This window comes from Bombina bombina, chromosome 7 (assembly GCF_027579735.1).
Source record: "Bombina bombina isolate aBomBom1 chromosome 7, aBomBom1.pri, whole genome shotgun sequence".
Classification (NCBI taxonomy): Eukaryota; Metazoa; Chordata; class Amphibia; order Anura; family Bombinatoridae; genus Bombina; species Bombina bombina.
This window is the reverse complement of record NC_069505.1, coordinates 231,068,874-231,088,408: the sequence shown is the minus strand read 5'-3', so window position 1 is coordinate 231,088,408 and position 19,535 is coordinate 231,068,874. Positions and strand designations below refer to the sequence as shown.

The 19,535-nt window shown below is 38.8% G+C and overlaps 1 protein-coding gene across 3 annotated transcripts in view; it reads left to right on the top strand.

Annotated features, from left to right (window-relative positions):
* Positions 1-19,535, top strand: part of USH1C (USH1 protein network component harmonin) — a 393,388-nt gene that overhangs the window by 78,802 nt on the left and 295,051 nt on the right. For all 3 annotated transcript variants that reach the window (XM_053720656.1, XM_053720654.1, XM_053720653.1), the window contains exon 4: positions 1,028-1,166. In XM_053720656.1, coding sequence (XP_053576631.1) covers positions 1,028-1,166 — 139 coding nt within the window. The remainder of the gene's footprint in view (positions 1-1,027; positions 1,167-19,535) is intronic.

Genomic DNA, 19,535 nt, shown 5'->3' with positions numbered 1-19,535 from the left:
GGTGGGGTCTAGAGGTAGGGTTGCCACCTCAGCCATGTTTTCCTGGACACTTATGAGTTACACATGCTGCAGGGTGTGCAGGGAGGAACATGTATTGTGTTTCTGGACAGCACTATTCATATTCCTCCCTGCACATCCTGCAGCATGTTTAACTTATAAGTGTTCTGTATTTTAAGGGATGGGTGGTAACTGGTGCACTGGCGGTGGAGCCTTGGGGGAGGGTTAGGGGTGGGTCTAAGGAGTGCAGTAGGAATGGAACTAGAGGTGCACTCGTGGTGAGGCTGGGAGGCTTAGGGTGGGCCTAAGATGTGCATAAGGGGTGGGGCCTTGGGGAGGGTAAGGGGTGGGGCCTTGGGGGGGGGTTAGGGGTGGGGCCTAGAGGTGAACTAGAAGCCTTATTGAGGGCTTGTATTTGGGCCATGGGAGCAGTGGGGTCTGGGTTTGTGGTGCTTTTCATTTAGTTTTCCTCTATGTTAAAGCACAGGTCTTTGTAAAAACTAGCAACCAGTTTGGTTTCAGTGTAGTTTCAAATGCAAATGTGTCTCTGCTGTTTTTTTTAACTGTGCACTTATGTTTCTAGAGAGCAAGTATGTTATATTCATGTGGGTAGGTCATATGAAATATAATACTTAGATATGCAGTGCCACAAAGATTTACATGAAACCCTCAGAAACACAGAGCTGCCTAGATTAGTATTTCTTTATCCTAGGCCTTAGAGCACACTGACAGGTCAGATTTTCAGGAATATCTTGGCAAAAGCAAGTTAGTAACAAGGTTACTGCTGATTATTTCACCTGTGCACTATTTTATATATCTTGAAACTTTGGTCTGTTAGTGTGTCATGGGGACTAGAATTGATACTGACCTAAAGAAAATGGTGTTTATTGAAAAAATAACTAGTAAAAAGCTTGTTTCTAGGGGTCAGATGCAAGGCGTTTTGTAGTACCTTTATTCAAATAAGAATTACTCTTCCTCAAAATAACTTTATTAACTTTATTTCTGTTTAATTATGTTTTGGTTTGTACAGGAAGTTAAGAGAAGTTAAACTAGATCGCTTACATCCTGATGGTCTGGGACTCAGCGTCAGAGGAGGACTGGAGTTTAACTGTGGCCTTTTCATTTCACATATAATGAAAGAGGGACAAGCAGATAATGCCGGACTTCAGGTTAGTGCATGATAAATGTACCTTGTTTTTAGTTCTTCAAGTGATATTGTAAATACTTTTAGTAGACTGATATTTAATATTGCTTATTGTTTTATCATACTATTGTAGGGGTCTTCAAAGTCTTAGGTATTGAGCCTCCCTCTGGCAAAATTTACAAGACAGTGCCCCCACTTTACCCCCTTCACTCCCTTAGGATGTTCGATGTCGTCCTAACAGCGATTGGTTTTAACACCCTTGGACAGCATGAAAGGCCCTAACTTTTTTTACGTCCTGCTCTTTTCTGTGTACTAACACCCATTGCTCCCACTGGGGGACGTCCCTAGCAACACAGGAAGTCTCCCAGTAGCCAGGCACATGACCCCAGTGATATGTGCTTCCTTTTATATTTATGATCTGAACTGGGACAGATGTGACTTTTTGAAGCGGTTAAAGAAAATTGTAATGTTTATTTAGCTTTAATTTGGGGAATTTACAACTCAGGGTTCAAGAGCCAAGAGCGTTTCAATCCCGTTTCAGTTTGCATTTTGTTACTCCTGTGTTAAGTACAAGTTACAATGTAGTTTCTGGGTGATTTTGACCCCAGTACCTTCCTGGCACCTACATCCCACCCTTTGCCTTATTCCAGCACAAAATGGAAAGTGTCATTGTCGGCTCTTAAAAAACACTCTATGATTTAAAGGGACAGTACACTGTAAAATTGTTTTTCCATTAATGTATTTTAAATGACTTGTTATACCAACTGCAGAGTATAAAATATTTGAGAAATTCTATTTTCATGCTTATTTGTGTATATAAATGCTTTGAAACCACAGCCTTTTACAATGGGTTGAACTTAAAGGTGATATCAGATCTCATTATGTTCTAAGTTTGTGTAAACAGACTTGCTTCCTTATCTTTTATTTGGCTGGAACACCAAAGCTCAATACATAGAGACAACAATGGAAAATGATCATTTTATTACTTAACTATCCTGCATCCCACTGAGAGTGTAATCTATTCTGCTGGCTGTGTATACTTAGGCTATTCAATAGCCGATACTCCAGTATTAATTTGTTCAGTGTGGGTGGCGATACCATAGGCTAAATCAACTATTTCAAATGCTGAAATAGGAGTAAAGGAGCTACTTGTAACCAATTTAATACACTCTAGCAGTTAAAAGGATCATTGGGAATAATTTAAAGGGGAGACATTTTTTTGGGTGAACTGTCCCTTTAAGCACCTGGATAGGGATTTTCTCTTACTGTTTCCAATTTTAGAAATTATATCAGACCCCCGCTCTTCATACAGGATTGATATTCTTCTTTCCAATAGCCTTTCAGCTTAACTTAGGTATCCTTTGCATCACTTTCTATTATAGTTGGAACTTGGGAGTCCTATATATTTATAATCTTTATATGTATTAAGCTCTGCCATGACTGAAGTAATGCTGTTAACATTTGCATGGTCTATACTCAGCCATGCTGTAAACCATAAATGATTTGTTTAATACATAATGTTGGTTGCCTAAAGTACATACCAAAACCACAAGTACATTTGGTAATATATCTACATCATCGGTTCTGAGTTGACTGCATAAAGTAAATGGCAACTGGGCTTGACCCTACCTACTACTAGGTTAATTTAGCTGCCCCATAAATAATACCAAATTGGAGAAGACACAAGGCCTTGTCTGGGCCTTCTTATACACCCTTATTTAGTCTTATGCTACCCCACGTAACTTGCAGCACATAGATTAAAATATACCTAGAGCATCCCTACTCAATAAGAAAGGTTGCGCTCTTTTTAAGCAGGATTATATATACACATTGGCCCTACCACTCAATTCCCTATTGCAGAGAAATACTCACTATATAACTGTTGTGCAATGCAGTCCTTTAAAATAGCTTTTATGGTGTTACCCATGTCTTGTATGCTTGTTAAGTAATTCGAGGAAGAACTTTGGAGTCTACATGGGTATTAATACTAGCTCTGCTAACATAGTGCAAGTATATTCCTTCTATTTTATCTAGGTGATATTGTACATGTTGAATTGTGATAGCACTGCAGTAGTTTCTTACTAATTAATTTAGGTCCTGAAGCCCAAAAGAGTTTTCAGTTAGTGAGGGGGACTTACTCCCATATCTATAAGATCACCTGTTTTGTAGGTTTTGGGGTCCCAGAGGGGGCCTTACAGTCTACATATTATCCCTCTTATTGAGGTGCCATAATGTACAATTTCTATATATTTAGTTTTTTCATAGTCTACCTTCTACCATAATAGTTATATGCCCTCCTTAATATCTTAAGCTTTCTAGACCCTCCTGAGGTTCTAGTAGACATGGGAGGTGCGCCTGAGCAACATAGGTCGAAAAGTGGCCTATTGCACTTAAAAACCCTTTGCTTAGGAATTCAAGTTAATTGGGGTCCAAGAGTGGCCTCTGCTGCTTCAGAGGGGTAAAAAAGAGGGACGCTTACAGGTTTGCTCTTCAAATACTTCCTGCTGGATCAATTTTAGTTTAACAAAAGATTGTCTGTTATAATGTGTGATGTCTAAGTCTTGGCATTTATTTTATGTATGTTTGCATGAGCAAACTGATTTTTCCTTTTCTTCTCTGTAATTTCTTAACCCCCAATAAAAAAATATTAAAAAACCAAACCAAACAAAAAAAAACCTCTATGTTTTGCCAAAGTCAGCTGCTGCGCACAGTTTCCATAGGATAGTGTAAAGTCTCACTGCTCCTTCACCCCCCCTATATGCCCTAGGGCCCCCCAGGAAAGGCCACCTCACACTATGAAAAGCACTATACTGAAAGAGAGCAACTAGTGAGATAAAATAATAAAATGACAGTTTTCATTCGGATAAACGAATCTATCAGAGCTCTGAAAACACTAAAACGGAGAGTTGTGAAGTACATGAGATGGTTTCACCTGTGCTGTCTGTATATCTACAGAAAACACATGGAGCCTTCCAGACTGATGGGGGACACTTTAAAAGGACAGTAAAACTTATACTTTCATGATTCAGACAGAGTATATTCAATATTAAACAGCTTTCCAAATCATCTAATGTTCTTTGTTCTCTTGGTATCCTTCCTTGAAAAGCATACTTAGGTTGACTCAAGAATAACAATGCACTACTGGGAACTAGCTGCTGATTGGTGGTTACACATATATGCTTCTTGTCATTGGCTCACCCAATGTGTTCAGCTAGTTCTATGTTCTATCTGAATCATGAAAGAAGAAATGGTTTTATGTCCCTTTAATAAATGGACATGTTGGTAGACTGTTGTGTATAATGAATGTGTACTAGTGAATTACCTCTGTACACATCTCCCTGTATCCAGCAGTAAACCTTAGGCTCTCATGGAGGCAGTCGGTCCTGTTTTCTGCTGACAGCAAACTCAAAATTCAAATGGAGGATACAGACAGGGCACTCCAAAGACTGCAAATTAGTAGAGTACACAACTTAGCTCACATTACCTCATAAAAGGGCTTCTGTTTATTACAATCGTGTCTGTTCAGACCAAAGAGTGAAGAGATACAAAATGCTTAGTTTATAAAAGTAGTGGCCTGATCCAATCTCTGTAGCTGATTTAGATTAATAATGTTGGCATCTGGCATTGCTTAAAGGGACACTGAACCCAATTTTTTTCTAATGATTCAGATAGAGCAGAAATTTTAAGCAACTCTTTAGCTTACTCCTATTATTACTTTTTCTTCATTCTCTTGTTATCCTTATTTGAAAAAGCAGGAATGTAAGCATAGGAGCCGGCACATTTTTGGTTCAGACCCTGGATAGCACTTACTGATTCATGGCTACATGGCTTAAAATTATTGCTCTATCTGATTCATGAAAGAAAAATAATTGGGTTCAGTGTCCCTTTAAGCACCTCAGTATAAAACTAATTATATTTAGGTTTACGTTTTTCTCACATTTGCTTGCAGATACTGTATTTGTTATAAGAACATTTATTTTGGTTAGACATGTGCAACACTAAAAATTGCGTTTCGTTTTCATTAGTTAAATAAATAATTTAATTTCGGCAAATTAGTTTAGTTAAGTTTAAAAAAAAAAATGTTTCAGAAAATTAGTTATGTTCAGTTAAATCGTTTTTTCAGATCAATTCTTTATTCATATGCATTATTCTATTCTGAAGTTTAGAATAGAATAATGCATATAAATAAAGGATGGATACGAAAAAACTATTTAACTTAGCATAACTAATATGCCAGCGATTGCCAAAACAAAATGATCTAAAACTGACGCCACCCACATCGCCAACACTAAATAAAGCTATTAACCCCCAAACCGCTGTCCCCCCACATCGACAACACTAACTAAACCTATTAACCCCTAAACCGCCGCCCCCACATCATCGACACTAAATAAACCTATTAACCCCTAAACCGCCGTTCCCCATCATCGCCAACACTAACTAAACCTATTAACCCCTAAACCGCAGTTCCCCCGACATCACTGAAAATAACTAAACCTATTAACCCCTAAACCGCTGTTCCCTGACATCACAGACACTAACTAAAACATTAAATAAACCTATTAACCCCTAAACTGCCGTTCCCAAACATCGCCATACACTAACTAAACCTATTAACCCCTAAACCACAGTTCCCCGACATCGCCGACACTAGCTAAAACTATTAACCTCTAAACCGCAGTTCCCCGACATCCCCAACACTAACTAAAACCCCCACATCACAACAACCTAAATTAAACTATATTACCCCTAAACCTAACACCCCATAACTTTAACATAATTCAAATAGACCTAAATTCAAGTTACAATTATTAACTAACTACCTATTTAAAAAATAAATACAAAATTACCTGTGAAATAAAAATAAAACCTAAGCTAGCTACAATATAACTATTTACTAACTACCTAGTTAAAATAAATACAAATTTACCTGTGAAATAAAAATAAAACCTAAGCTTACACTAATAAAACCTAACATTGCTAAAAATAAAAAACCTAACATTACTAAAAATAAAAATCCTAGCATTACTAAAAAATTAAAACTACAATTACAAAAAATAATAAACACTAAAATTACAAAAAATAAAAAACCTCCAATACAAAAAATAACAAACAAAATTATCCAAAAAAATAAAAATTATTCCTTTTCTAATACCCCGTTTAAAAACAAAACAAAAAAAACACCCCAAAATAATAAAAAACTAATCAATTATAAAGTACCTTAAAAGGGCCTTTTGTAGGGCATTGCCCTAAAGTTAACAGCTCTTTTGCAAAAAAATAAAAACAAACACCCCCTAACATTACAAACCTTCACCCCCCAAACCTACAAAATAAAAATAAACCTAATCTACCCATTGTCCCGAAAAGGGCATTTGTATGGGCGTTGCCCTTTTAAGGGCATTCAGCTCTTTTTTGGCTCATTAAAATAAAAAAAGCCCTGATCTAAAAAAAAAAAAAAAAATACTCCAAAAAACAAACAAAAAAAACACCAACTAACACTAACCCCAAAATCCTTACTCACAGTTGCTGAAGTCCGGCGAAAGATCTTCATCCCACATTCATCCCATCTACATTTTGTAATTGTAGTTTTAATTTTTTAGTAATCTTAGGTTTTTTTATTTTTAGTAATGTTAGGTTTTTTATTTTTAGTAATGTTTTTGTATTTATTTTAACTAAGTAGTTAGTAAATAGTTATATTGTAGCTAACTTAGGTTTTATTTTTATTTCACAGGTAAATTTGTATTTATTTTTAAATAGGTAGTTAGTTAATAATTGCAACTTTAGTTTAGGTCTATTTTAATTATGTTAAAGTTAGAGTGTTAGGTTTAGGGGTTAATAGTTTAATTTAGGTTGTTGCAATGTGGGGGGGGGGTAGCGGTTTAGGGATTAATAGGTTTAGTTAGTGTTGGCGATGTTTGGGAACTGCGGGTTAGAGGTTATTAGATTTAGTTAGTGTTGGCAATGTTTGGGATTGGCAGTTTAGGGGTTAATAGGTTTATTTTGTGTTTCAGTTAGTGTCAGCGATGTCCGGGTACTGCGGTTTAGGGGTTAATAGATTTAGCCCAGGATGTAATAGATTTAGTTAGTGTCGGCGGTCGGAGAACGGCAGTTTAGGGGTTAATAGCTTTATTTAGTTATTTAGTTAGTGTCGGCGATGTCGGAGAACGACAGTTTAGATTAGAACAATGAAAAATTCTGAATATGAATAAAGAATGGATGCAAAAATTTGGAAATTTGGAAACTGATTTATTCATTTTCAGAATTTTTCGGGATTTTAGTTATGGTGCCGATTCGGAAATTCGGATGCATTTGAATCTCCGAATCAGCCAAAATTCGGCCAAAGAAGAAATTCGGCCAAAACGAATTGCACATGTCTAATTTTGATGCAAACACTTGTTTTTTTTTATAAGAGCATGCATTTTCAGTAAATATGTAATTGTCAAATAGAAAGACAAATGTTAATTTCTGTCTGATAAATTGCTATAATCTTGTTGACATTGGAGAAGTCAGAGAAATAAATTTGTTTTATACTATTATTAAAGTTATTACTATTGTTATTTGGGAGTTTCTGGGGACATGTTAGTAGACTTTCATTACAATTTCTACATTTACTTGTTCTCATTTGTCAAGTCAACCTGTCCCTTTAGTATCTCAAATATTGATCATCAGCACATATTCTCAAGTCTTTGTCATGTTGTCTGCGGCCGGGGCTATGAGGCATACTTAAATTCTCTTCCCTATGTGAGTGCTCCTACACTACTTCCTGGGCTTGTATCAGCTCTTATGTCACCAATAACTCTTATCTCCTATTAGAGGAACCAGGGCAGTCTCCTTGGCTACAATCAGGTTACCTGGCTATTTGTTCACCTTTGCTCATTGATATAAGGATAAACCTTCACTTTGATTTGTAGTTTTTATAAGATGTATCAGAAGAGTTATATGGTAATATGTCCTCCTCAACCCTTACCAAGGCAATGCAAGTTCTGGTGTTTGCCAGTGAGTCTGTTGGTTATCAGACCCTTGGTAATAAGTTACTGATATCCTTTACCTTAGTTAGTTGTCTTTCTGGGCACAAACTGCATAAGGATACCTTACTGTTATATGTTCAATAACTATGGTTATATTCCTGACCTTTCTCTATGATTGAACCTTTACCTCCATATACTAAGATTGCAGGTTAGTACTTCTTGTTTGTCTCAGAGCAGATGTAGGTTTGCACTGTACAGTAATTATGTTTTTCTTCTTAAATGGAAAGAGTCCATAGCTGCATTCATTACTTTTGGGAAAATAAGAACCTGGCCACCAGGAGGAGGCAAAGACACCCCAGCCAAAGTCTTAAATACTCCTCCTACTCCCCTCATTCCCCAGTCATTCTTTGCCTTTTGTCCTAGGAGGTTGGCAGAGAAGTGTCAGAATTGAATTGTCTCTTATGGAGGGTAGTACTCTTCGACATGGGACAGGAGTTTTAAGTAATCCTGTCAGTCTCTCAGTGAGGGCTTGGATGAAAGTTAGAGTCCAGAGATGCAGGAAGAGTCTTTCTGTGAAACCATCCCGACTCATTTTAACAGCTCCTCAAGCAATCGGCGTTGTCAAACTTTGCTCTGCTGCCTGCTTCTTCTCTGAAGTCCATGGCAGAGATGATGCTACTATCCGTTAAACTTGAAGGGCCGTGTTCCTGTTCCACGGCGTAGATTCCGGTAAGATTGTTTCATTTTCTTTTTTCGTGAATGTACTGTACTAATGTTTTCCCGAGAGGCTACCATCTTGCTGGACTATCTTAACATAAGGGTCTCAGTGAGTCTCCTTTAGTATCTTGGAATCAAGAGTTAATATTTCCTGAGGGGGGGTTATTGAACAGGGTTTTTTAAATCATGTTTGTTATTTGATTCAATCTGCTTATGTGTAGTGATAAACGGGCTCATGGATGGAACATAAAGGCCTTTGGAATTGACGTAACCTTATGGTTGGGTGTGCTTTTTTGGACTATACGGTTTACCTTCTGGCCAGGCGTGATTACGTTCCATCCTCCATTTCAGCATTCCTGACCTTGTGGCAACGGAGAAATTCTAGTTTGCAGGGGTCTGGTTCATAGGAGGTGGTGAGTGCCCCAGCCATTGTGGGTTTTGTTTTGTCTTAAAATAGTCTATATTGGCATATTCTCTATCCAGTTACGGAGGATTCTGATACTGAGACTGTTCTAATTTCAGATTCAGATTCTTCATCTGGGGAAGAATCTGGATTGGCCTTGTTGACACATGTCAATCAGTTATGTTCGGTGTGCTGTATTAGAGCGCCTGGTTCCTTGGGGTCGGGGAATCAAGGGTCAGCTGAGCCATCCGCCTCTGGGGGTCCTGTCCTCCAAGAGGCGAGTTCCCTACCGCTCCATACGTCTACACATGCGGGTAACCCAGATTTTGATTATTCCTCCACGCAGGGCGGCTTTCTCCCTCCGGAGGTTGCAGCACGTTTTATCTTCCACATATTCTTGGCAATTATTCGTCTGCAGAGTCCAGACGTTTATGCGTGATTGTGCTCGTGCCCTATTGTCCCGGGTCTACCTCCTTGGGGAGGGCCTGTACAGTTCCCTGCGGGTGTAACTGTCCCTGAGTGTTGTGCTTTTCGTTACAGAGTGGCACGCCTTCGCGTCTTACTCAGACATGTTTTTCAGTTATTAAATGATCCTATCCTTCTCGGATACAGGAATTTTCAGTCTGCTTCGAATGGTGTGCCTCATTAGGAATGTGGGGATGATGTAATCTCCTGACTGTTCTTTTTTGAGATCCTTCACAGTTTTCTTGGAAGAATAGGGCTCCGTTTGGCTGGTCCTGTGGTAGGCCTGTTTCCTTATTGGGCGTTAACCTACGGGTTGCCTTATATTTTATTTTTATCCAATTAGGATGTCTTTTAATTTGTTTATTATTTTCCTTCGGGAATCTTAAACTTGAATCGATACTCTCCGTTACTTCTGTGGAAGTGTTTTTGGGGACATGTTAGTCCTCTGTTTGTCTGTTTTCGCTTGTTCCCCTTGGAGGGAGGATTTATGCAGCTCGACGGTTAGGACCTGGGTGCAGGCTGGTCCTGTTGGGTTCTGTTCTGTCTTGTGGCTGTTCAGACACGTGGCACCGTTCTGATTGGCTGGTCCGATCGAGGTGCAGAGTGCTTATGTTATCATTTGTTTTACATTCAAATAAGCATTCTAGAGGACCTGTGGGTCTACAAGGCGGGAAGGATTGTCTCAGTCCTTATAGCCTTTAATTCGGATGACTGGGTCAGTGGAGTTTCTGCTGCATCATCTCTGGTGTCTGGTATTGTCAGACCCTAGAGTTCTTCCCCCACGTAGTGGAGAGTTGGAAGGCATAGCTCCTTCTTACCGCCGAGTGAGCGGTTTGGCCTTTTTTCTTTTGAGGCTCGGGGATTGTCCTTTGGACTTGGTCCTCAGCAGCTAGTAGTTTGAAGGGTAATTTGGCTGCCTTGAAGCGGTTAGGTTGCAGATGTAACAAGCTGCAGCTATTGCACACCAATTGTGAACTGTCTAGCTGTTTTTCTGAGACTTTTGGTCTTCCTTTGTGATCTCCATGTTAGGTCTCTTTTCAGGGGCTTGGGAGATGTTTGTTACCTGTTAGGAGACACTGGGTGTGGTCTCCTTGGGTTTGCTTGGGGTTCCTCCCGAAACGGGGGTTGGTTTGCGCCCCTCTCTACCTGTGATCATCCGCTTGTACGGAAGTGATGTGGAGACCAGCCTTTGCTCAAGTGGTTTTGACCTCAAGGTAACCCCTTTCCTTATTGTCCTGAGGCTGTTGATGAGTCTAGAAGATCTAGCGTCATTGTACAACTTTTTCCACCTTGGCTCCTTTGGAGAATGGGACTTCGACAAGGGGTGGTCTCTTCCTTAGGTAGGAACTTGCAAGTTTTTCTCGTTATCCAGGTTGATCTGGATATTGCATTATATCCCCTGTGGTCTGGGTTGTTATTCAGACGGGGTGTTAAGTTGCGGGTATTGTTTGTCTAAATATTTGGGGGTTTGGACCTGTTCTCCCTGGGGCTTCCGGTTGCTGGGTTTCAATAAGCATTTTCCCTTGTGGATCCTGTTGTGGGTTGTTACTGGACCTCTAGGCTCCAGGGCTGGTTTGGGGTTCCCCAGTCCCTGGAAACATGGGCTAGGTCCTTTTACTCGGATTACTTGACCTGGTCTTGGTTGGCCAGGTTTTCTGAGTGTCGTTGCTCATTGGGCTTGTTTTGCACCTTAGGTGGTTTCCCTTGGTCAGCTTGCTGTAGTATCCATGGAATTCACTGCTCTGCAGGTGAATGGACTTTCAGTGTCACTGCTGATACTATTGCACATTGGTTACGTGTTAGCAGGCAAGTTTTTAGGGGAATCACTTTTAACAGGACTTCTGAGTTTGGGATTGCTCTCTCCTTTAGCCTGTGGCTTTGTGGCTTGTTGAAGGTGCTTCCTTTTAGTTCTTTCCCCTTCTTGGGTGAGAGCTTAGTCTCACTTTTATGGAGATGTGGTCCCTTTCTTACGGCTTGTCCTGGATCAGGAAATGGGACCTGTGAGTTTCCCTAGCTGAGAGGGATATTCTCTCTGGGTTGTTACTTTACATTTGGAGTCTTGCTGGCTCCGTGTCAAGATTAAGTTGGACCTTTTTGCTAGATCCTTTGGGTCTACGGTCCTGTTGTCTGTTCTGAGGAGTCGGGTTGCTCCCGTGCTCTGTTGGATTGGCTGTGGCTATTCTTCTGCTGTTTTTGAGCTGGTTTTGGGGTTCTTCTGTTCCCCTGTTTCAGACCTACCTTTGCTGGGGCTGGCCCGGCTGGGAGTGGGTTCTGAGAGATGTTGTCATCTCCAGGATCTAGGTGGGCATAGTAGCTAGCTAGCTCCCTAAGCGTACAAGCAGATGGTCTAGGATTGCTCCATCTCGAGTTCTGGGTGTCACTTCTCTTTCTTGGGGGACCTCATGAGGTCATGATTCCCCCTTTTTTGGAAGACCTGTGGGTAGGTCTGGCGGCTTGGATTGTCTGGGAATTGTCTTTTGCAATCTGTTCTTTGGCTGGCCGCTTTTGCTCTCAGCAAGTATTTTCTGTGTCATCCTGAGGATGGCGGTGTGTTTCTTACTCAGGGTTTTTCGTCTGGGTCTGTTACACTTTTTTTTAGTAGCGGAATACTTTAGTGTTCATAGTTCGGACTATGTGAGGACTCCGTCTTCTGTTGTCTTTTGGTGCTTTTGCACAACATTTGAGAGAAAGTTTTCTCTGTTCCATTGCCCGGTCCTATACCTCCGGTTTCTCCTGATCTAGGCGTAGTCTCACCTTGTCTGTCGGAACCCATTTCGGCCCTTGTGAGTTTGGCTCGCTCTGGGTTTTTTTCCTTTATGGATTTGTGACCTTTCATTTTTTTCCTTCGGTTATCCTAGTCCTATCCCTTTGGGAGTTTAGGCTGGTGTTCCCTTCTTTAGTGAGGGGTTAGTGGTGAGGGACCAACTGTTGGGCGATGGTGTCTCCTGGAGGCCTGTTGGCTCAGTTGAGTCTGATTTTGTGGTTTCTAGCTAGGCTCTGGACTATCTGCGGGTCAGTGTCCTCTGGGCTTTTTCCTTTTTAGGTTTTCTCGGCTTCAGACGAAGCTGGTTTTTTTTTGTGGGCAGTAGTTTCAGGCTTGGGTATTGTTTTCCCAAAAGTAATGTATGCAGCTGTGGACTCTTTCCATTTGGGAAGAAAAACATAAATTATGCTTACCTGATAATTTTCTTTTCTTCTGATGGAAAGAGTCCACAGCCCAAGAGTGTTTTTTTGACCTCTAAATTAAAGGGACATAAAACAAGTTGGGATAGAGACAAAATAATATATGTACTCTTTAATTACGTTACCTGCAAATGTATACTGGCGAGCATTAACCCTTTCTTTTTAGTTTCTGAATTGTAAAGTCCTAACTCCCCCCACACAATTCCTTCTATGTCTGTATCTATGTTTATTGATCTTTTGGTAAAATGCAGAAGTGCATATGGATTATCTGCTGGAGCTGCCTAGAAGCTGTGAACTCTGTTGAAATACAATGCCTGTGACTAAACACTGATAGGGGGGGGGGGGGGGGAGTTGGTTGCCCCAGGCAGCTTAGCTATGCAATTTATTTTGCTTTTTTTTTTTATTATTATTTTAAAATACTTGCCAGGAATTTTTAAACATTTTTTTATGCAAACTATTTTAAACGAATTAGCCCTTTTAGGATATGCACAGATCTCAACATGTTTTATGGCACTTTAATTAAACATATTAATTATCTTCTGCATAATTACATATTATGTATCATAGCTTTGTACCACCTTTTTATAACAAGAGTTCACCTCTGCATGCTTTTGCATACTGTTCATTTATCAATGTATGGTTGGTTATTTGTTCTAAGGTGCTTTTTTGTCTTTAAATATTTAAAGGGACATGAAACACAATTTGATTTAGATAAAACATATTTTAAACAATTTTCCAATGTATTTATATTATCGTTTTTGTTTCATTCTATTTTTATCTTTTGTTGAAGGAGCAATAATTAGAAATGTGCACCAGCAAAAAAAAAGTGTTTGAAATATTCGTTTTGTTCATTTTCAATGATTTGTTTAGTCCGAAATTCGTTCATTTACTAATTCATTTCAGTCGAATATTCATTAACAAAAATGGGCCAGGTCCTACTTTCCTGCTTTTCAAATAAAGATACCAAGAGAATGATTTTTTTTTCTAATAGGAGTAAATTAGAAAGTTGCCATCAAGAGCTTAGAAATAAGCATATGACACTACCTAGGTTTAGCTTTCAACAAAGATACCTAGAGAACAAAGCAATTTTGATGATAAAAGTAAATTGGAAAGTTGTTTAAAATTGCATGCCCTATCTGAATCATGAACATTGTCCCTTTAAAGAAATGAGTGTAGAAGCAGCGTGGTTAGCCGACCTATGAATGAGAATGCTGAAGACTTCAAAGATGAGAATTGGTGGATTAGATGAGGGTACAGAGCTATGTGTAAGCACAGCATGGAGCGGTGAGTACAGACTGGCAGATTTAAGTCATTTGAAAGAGGAGGGCAGTAAATCTAGTAAAAGAAAATGAAGCCGTCAGTAGAATGAAACGGCACGGTTAGGGTTTAGCACAATCATACGAAGCGTTGCTCTAAGTGATAATTTGTCTTTCTTGTTCTTTCCATTAGTTTATAAACCTGTTTGCAACATTAATGCTGGACTAGACATATCCTGGGAGCCAGGGAGCCTGTGGCTACTAGAATGTTACTTGTGGCTCCTGACTTTTAGAATTATTCTACATATGTATATCTGTTAACTTTGTCTTCTTCCTCAATAGTGATGCTAACTTCTAAAAATATTGTTAACCCCTTAAGACCACACAACAGGTTTCCAAAATGTAACAAAAGCAATTTATAAATACCAGGGAATAATGTGAGCAATGTAATTAGCAATTTAATTAAAGGGACATTCCAGACAAAATTGGAATCCACATAGATGCATTTCAGTTTTGAATGGAAGCATTTTTGTAGTAAACAGATATTAGCAAAAATGCTTCTAATAAAAGCTACAGCTGTTTCAAATGTGTATGTAAGTATGCACCGTGCACCAGCATTTTAAACACAGCACTTGCTCAGAGAGCCTAAGTTGCTTGTACCATCTGGTAATGACTCAAATTATTAATTAACCCCACTAATGCTCTGAGCTGCTGCAGTATGTAAAATGCTGGTGCACTGAGAATACCTAGCTAGACGTCACATGCATGTGTAAAGAAAAATGTTAACACTTAAACAGTGATAACTTTTACTAGAAGCATTTATGTCAATACATGTATACTGCAAATATGTTTCTATTCAAATATATAATTCATCTATGTGCATTTAGCTTTTGATGGAATGTCCTTTTAAGTGGAAACAGCTGAAGACAAAGTGTACCACTTTAGGGGAGATGTAATAATTATTTTGTTCACAAAGAGGGAATGCTAGGTGCCAATCAAAAGCACGGTGCATACTCCAATCGCTGATGGTCTAGGCTTTAAGACTGGTGCTGGGTGCATAAACAAGGTGCCAATCTTATGATTAAAAAAAAATAATGATATACTAAATGAGCCTTTTTAATGCACTTTATGTTGCAGAGAGTTCAGCCCCAACATGCCATTGAATTTGATGACACTTTAATAGTTAAAGGGACACTCAGTTCAAATAAAACTTTAATGATTCAGAAAGAGCAGCAATTTTAAACAACTTTCTAATTAACTTTTATTAAAACAATGTGCACAGTCTTTTTATATTTACACTTTTTGTGTCACCAGCTCCTACTGAGCATGTGCAAGAATTTGCAGAATATACGTTTATGCATTTGTGATTGGCTGATGGCTGTCACATGATACAGGAGGAGTGGAAATAGACATAACTTTGAAATTTGCTAGAAAAAAAAGTCTACTACTCATTTAAAGTTCAGACTAAGGGGGATATTTATCAAAGGTCTGGCGGACCTGATTCAACAGTGCGGATCAGGTCCGCCAGACCTCGCTAAAAGCGGAGAGCAAAACACTCTCCGTATTCAGCATTGCACCAGCAGCTCTTGTGAGCTGCTGGTGCAACGCCGCCCCTTGCAGATTCTCTGCCAATCGGCCGCCAGCAAGGAGGTGTCAATCAACCCGATCGTACTCAATCGGGTTGATTTTCGGCGATGTGTGTCCGCCTGCTCAGAGCAATTATGCAATTCTACTGTATTTACTGGTCCGTTATTTATTGCTTATCCAATTACCCTATCTAATAATGTATAACATTGTTTTTTTTGTTCTGGTTTTATTTTGTAATCTAGTAAAAAAACAAAATTAACCTTTTTATTGTTCTCTTTTTTCATCTTTTATCTTCTGTTATAGTATTAAAGGGCCACTAAACCCAAAATCTTTCTTTCATGATTCAGATAGAGAATACAAATGTAAACAACATTACAATTTACTTCTATTATTTATTTTGCTTCATTTGTTAGATATCCTTAGTTGAAGAAAAAGCAATGCACATGCTGAGCCAATCACACGAGGCTTCTATGTGCAGCAACCAATCAGCAGCTACTGAGCATATCTAGATATGCTTTTCAGCAAAAAATATCAAAAGAATAAAACAAATGAGATAATAGAAGTAATTTAGAAAGATGTTTAGAATTGCATTCTCTTTCTAAATCATGAAAGAAAAAATGTGGGTTTCATGCCCCTTTAAGTTTCACCTTTCAGCAGAGCAAACTTTCATCACATTTATACTTAATTTGTGTAACATATGTTTCTGTTTTTGCTGATCTTGGCACTGATTGGGTAATTGATTAAAACGAGACAGAGCTTAAAGGGACATTAAACACTAAATACATGCTAGATAGAATGATGCATTCAAAGAAAAGATTAGTCCATGACTAACATGTAGATGTATTTTTTAAAGTTTCATTAGTTGTTTAAAAAGTGACAAAATAAGTGTAAAGTTTTAGAGTCTGTAAAACACTGGGAGCTGCCATGTTGTAACTTGTGTTACCTTCTCTGCTGTGTCCAATTAGGGTCAGTTATAAATAGGTCACTAGAGTGTGCAGCCAATAGCTGTGTGGTATATAACAGAGTTCTGCACTTCCACTTCTAACAGGAACTGAAAAGCTCACAATTTCAGAATGGAATTACAGGAAAAGAGGACAAAATAAATAATGAAAGTATATTGCAGAGTTGTTTTATATATACAATTTATCATTTTATATTACCATCTCAAAGTGTTTAATGTCCCTTTAAGGCAGACTAACAGCTACAGCCATAAAATGTAGTTGTAAACAAATAAAGGCAGACAGACAGCTGGATAATACAGAAGTGAAACAAGGGACTAGATCCAGACATATAGATAAGTCTAAACTGAAAGCAGACAATGCAGATTGTAGAAGAAGAAATGAAAGGGGGATATTATATACCCTGAGACTGTATTATAACATTTGTAACTGTGTGTAATAGAAAACAAATTACGAGTTTTGCGTTATGAGCTGTGCAGTGCTAACGAGCAGTTTTCTCTCACTGCTCACTTACCTGCAGCGCTGGTATTACAAGTTTTCAGAAACCCGTTGTTAAAAGACAAGAAGTGAGCGTTGAGCAAAAATTTTGCTCATTGAGCTGGTCGTACGTGCTTGTGCACGATTTCCCCATAGGAATCAATGGGGAGAGCCGTCTGAAAAAAAGTCTAACACCTGCAAAAAAGCAGAGTAAAGCTCCTTAACGCAGCCCCATTGATTCCTATGGGGAAATAAAATTTATGTCTACACCTAACACCCTAACATGAACCCTGAGTCTAAGCACCCCTAATCTTACACTTATTAACCCCTAATCTGCTGCCCCCGACATCGCCGACACCTGCATTATATTATTAACCCCTAATCTGCTGTTCCGGACACCGCCGCCACCTACATTATAGTTATGAACCCCTAATCTGCTGCCCCCAACATCGCCAACACCTACATTATATTTATTAACCCCTAATCTGCTGCCCACAATGTCGCCGCAACCTAACTACAGTTATTAACCCCTAATTTATTTAATTGTAGTGTAGTGTTAGGTGTTATTGTAACTTAGGTTAGGTTTTATTTTACAGGTAAATTTGTCTTTATTTTAGCTAGGTAGTTATTAAATAGTTAATAACTATTTAATAACTATTCTACCTAGTTAAAATACATACAAACTTTCCTGAAAAATAAAAATAAACCCTAAGCTAGCTACAATGTAACTATTAGTTATATTGTAGCTAGTTTAGGGTTTATTTTATAGGTAAGTATTTAGTTTTAAATAGGAATATTTATTTAGATTTATTTAAATTATATTTAAGTTAGTGGGGGTTAGGGTTAGGTTTAGGGGTTAATAACTTTAATAAAGTAGCGGCGACGGGGGCGGTAGATTAGGGGTTAATAACATTTAACTAATGTTTGTGAGGCGGGAGTGCGGCGATTTAGGGGTTAATATCTTTATTATAGTGGCAGCGACGTTGGGGGTGGCAGATTAGGAGTTAATAAGTGTAGGTAAGTGCGGCGACATTGGGGGTGGCAGATTAGGGGTTAATAAATATAATGTAGGTGTCGGCGATGTTGGGGGCAGCAGATTAGGGGTTCATAAATATAATTTAGGTGGCGGCGTTGTCCGGAGCGGCAGATTAGGGGTTAAAATGTTTATTATAGTGTTTGCGATGCGGGATTGCCTCGGTTTAAGGGTTAATAGGTAGTTTATGGGTGAGTGTACTTTTTAGCACTTTAGTTATGAGTTTTATGTTACGGCGTTGTCCCATAAAACTCTTAACTACTGACTTTTAAATCACTTTTTGGCCTCCCAGGACAGACTCGTAATACCGGCGCTATGGAAGTCCCATAGAAAAAAGACTTTACGAAGTTTACATAAGTCGTTTTGCGGTAAGGCCAAAGAAGTGTGCGGTGACCCTAAACCTTCAAGACTTGTAATACCAGCGGGCGTAAAAAAGCAGCGTTAGGACCTCTTAACGCTGTTTTTTTACCCTAACGCACAACTCGTAATCTAGCCGAAATATTTGCATCATTATTTATTATTTATTTTAGTTGATTTTGCTATAATACCTTTCAATGATTTTTACCCTGTCTGCAGCTTTATCTTGTCCCCTCCCTGCCAGGGTGTGCATTTCCTGAGTGTTTTCAGCTCCCTTTCGCTATGACAATAACAAAGAAATACTGCTCCAGCCATCTTCTTTCTTTAAAAGTACCTTTATTTGGACATCAGGGTCATCAGGCTTGTAACAAACAACGTTTCAGACCTACAGGGAGTGCAGAATTATTAGGCAAGTTGTATTTTTGAGGATTAATTTTATTATTGAACAACAACCATGTTCTCAATGAACCAAAAAAACTCATTAATATCAAAGCTGAATAGTTTTGGGAGTAGTTTTTAGTTTGTTTTTAGTTATAGCTATTTTAGGGGGATATCTGTGTGTGCAGGTGACTATTACTGTGCATAATTATTAGGCAATTTAACAAAAAACAAATATATACCCATTTCAATTATTTATTTTTACCAGTGAAACCAATATAACATCTCAACATTCACAAATATACATTTCTGACATTCAAAAACAAAACAAAAACAAATCAGTGACCAATATAGCCACCTTTCTTTGCAAGGACACTCAAAAGCCTGCCATCCATGGATTCTGTCAGTGTTTTGATCTGTTCACCATCAACATTGCGTGCAGCAGCAACCACAGCCTCCCAGACACTGTTCAGAGAGGTGTACTGTTTTCCCTCCTTGTAAATCTCACATTTGATGATGGACCACAGGTTCTCAATGGGGTTCAGATCAGGTGAACAAGGAGGCCATGTCATTAGATTTTCTTCTTTTATACCCTTTCTTGCCAGCCACGC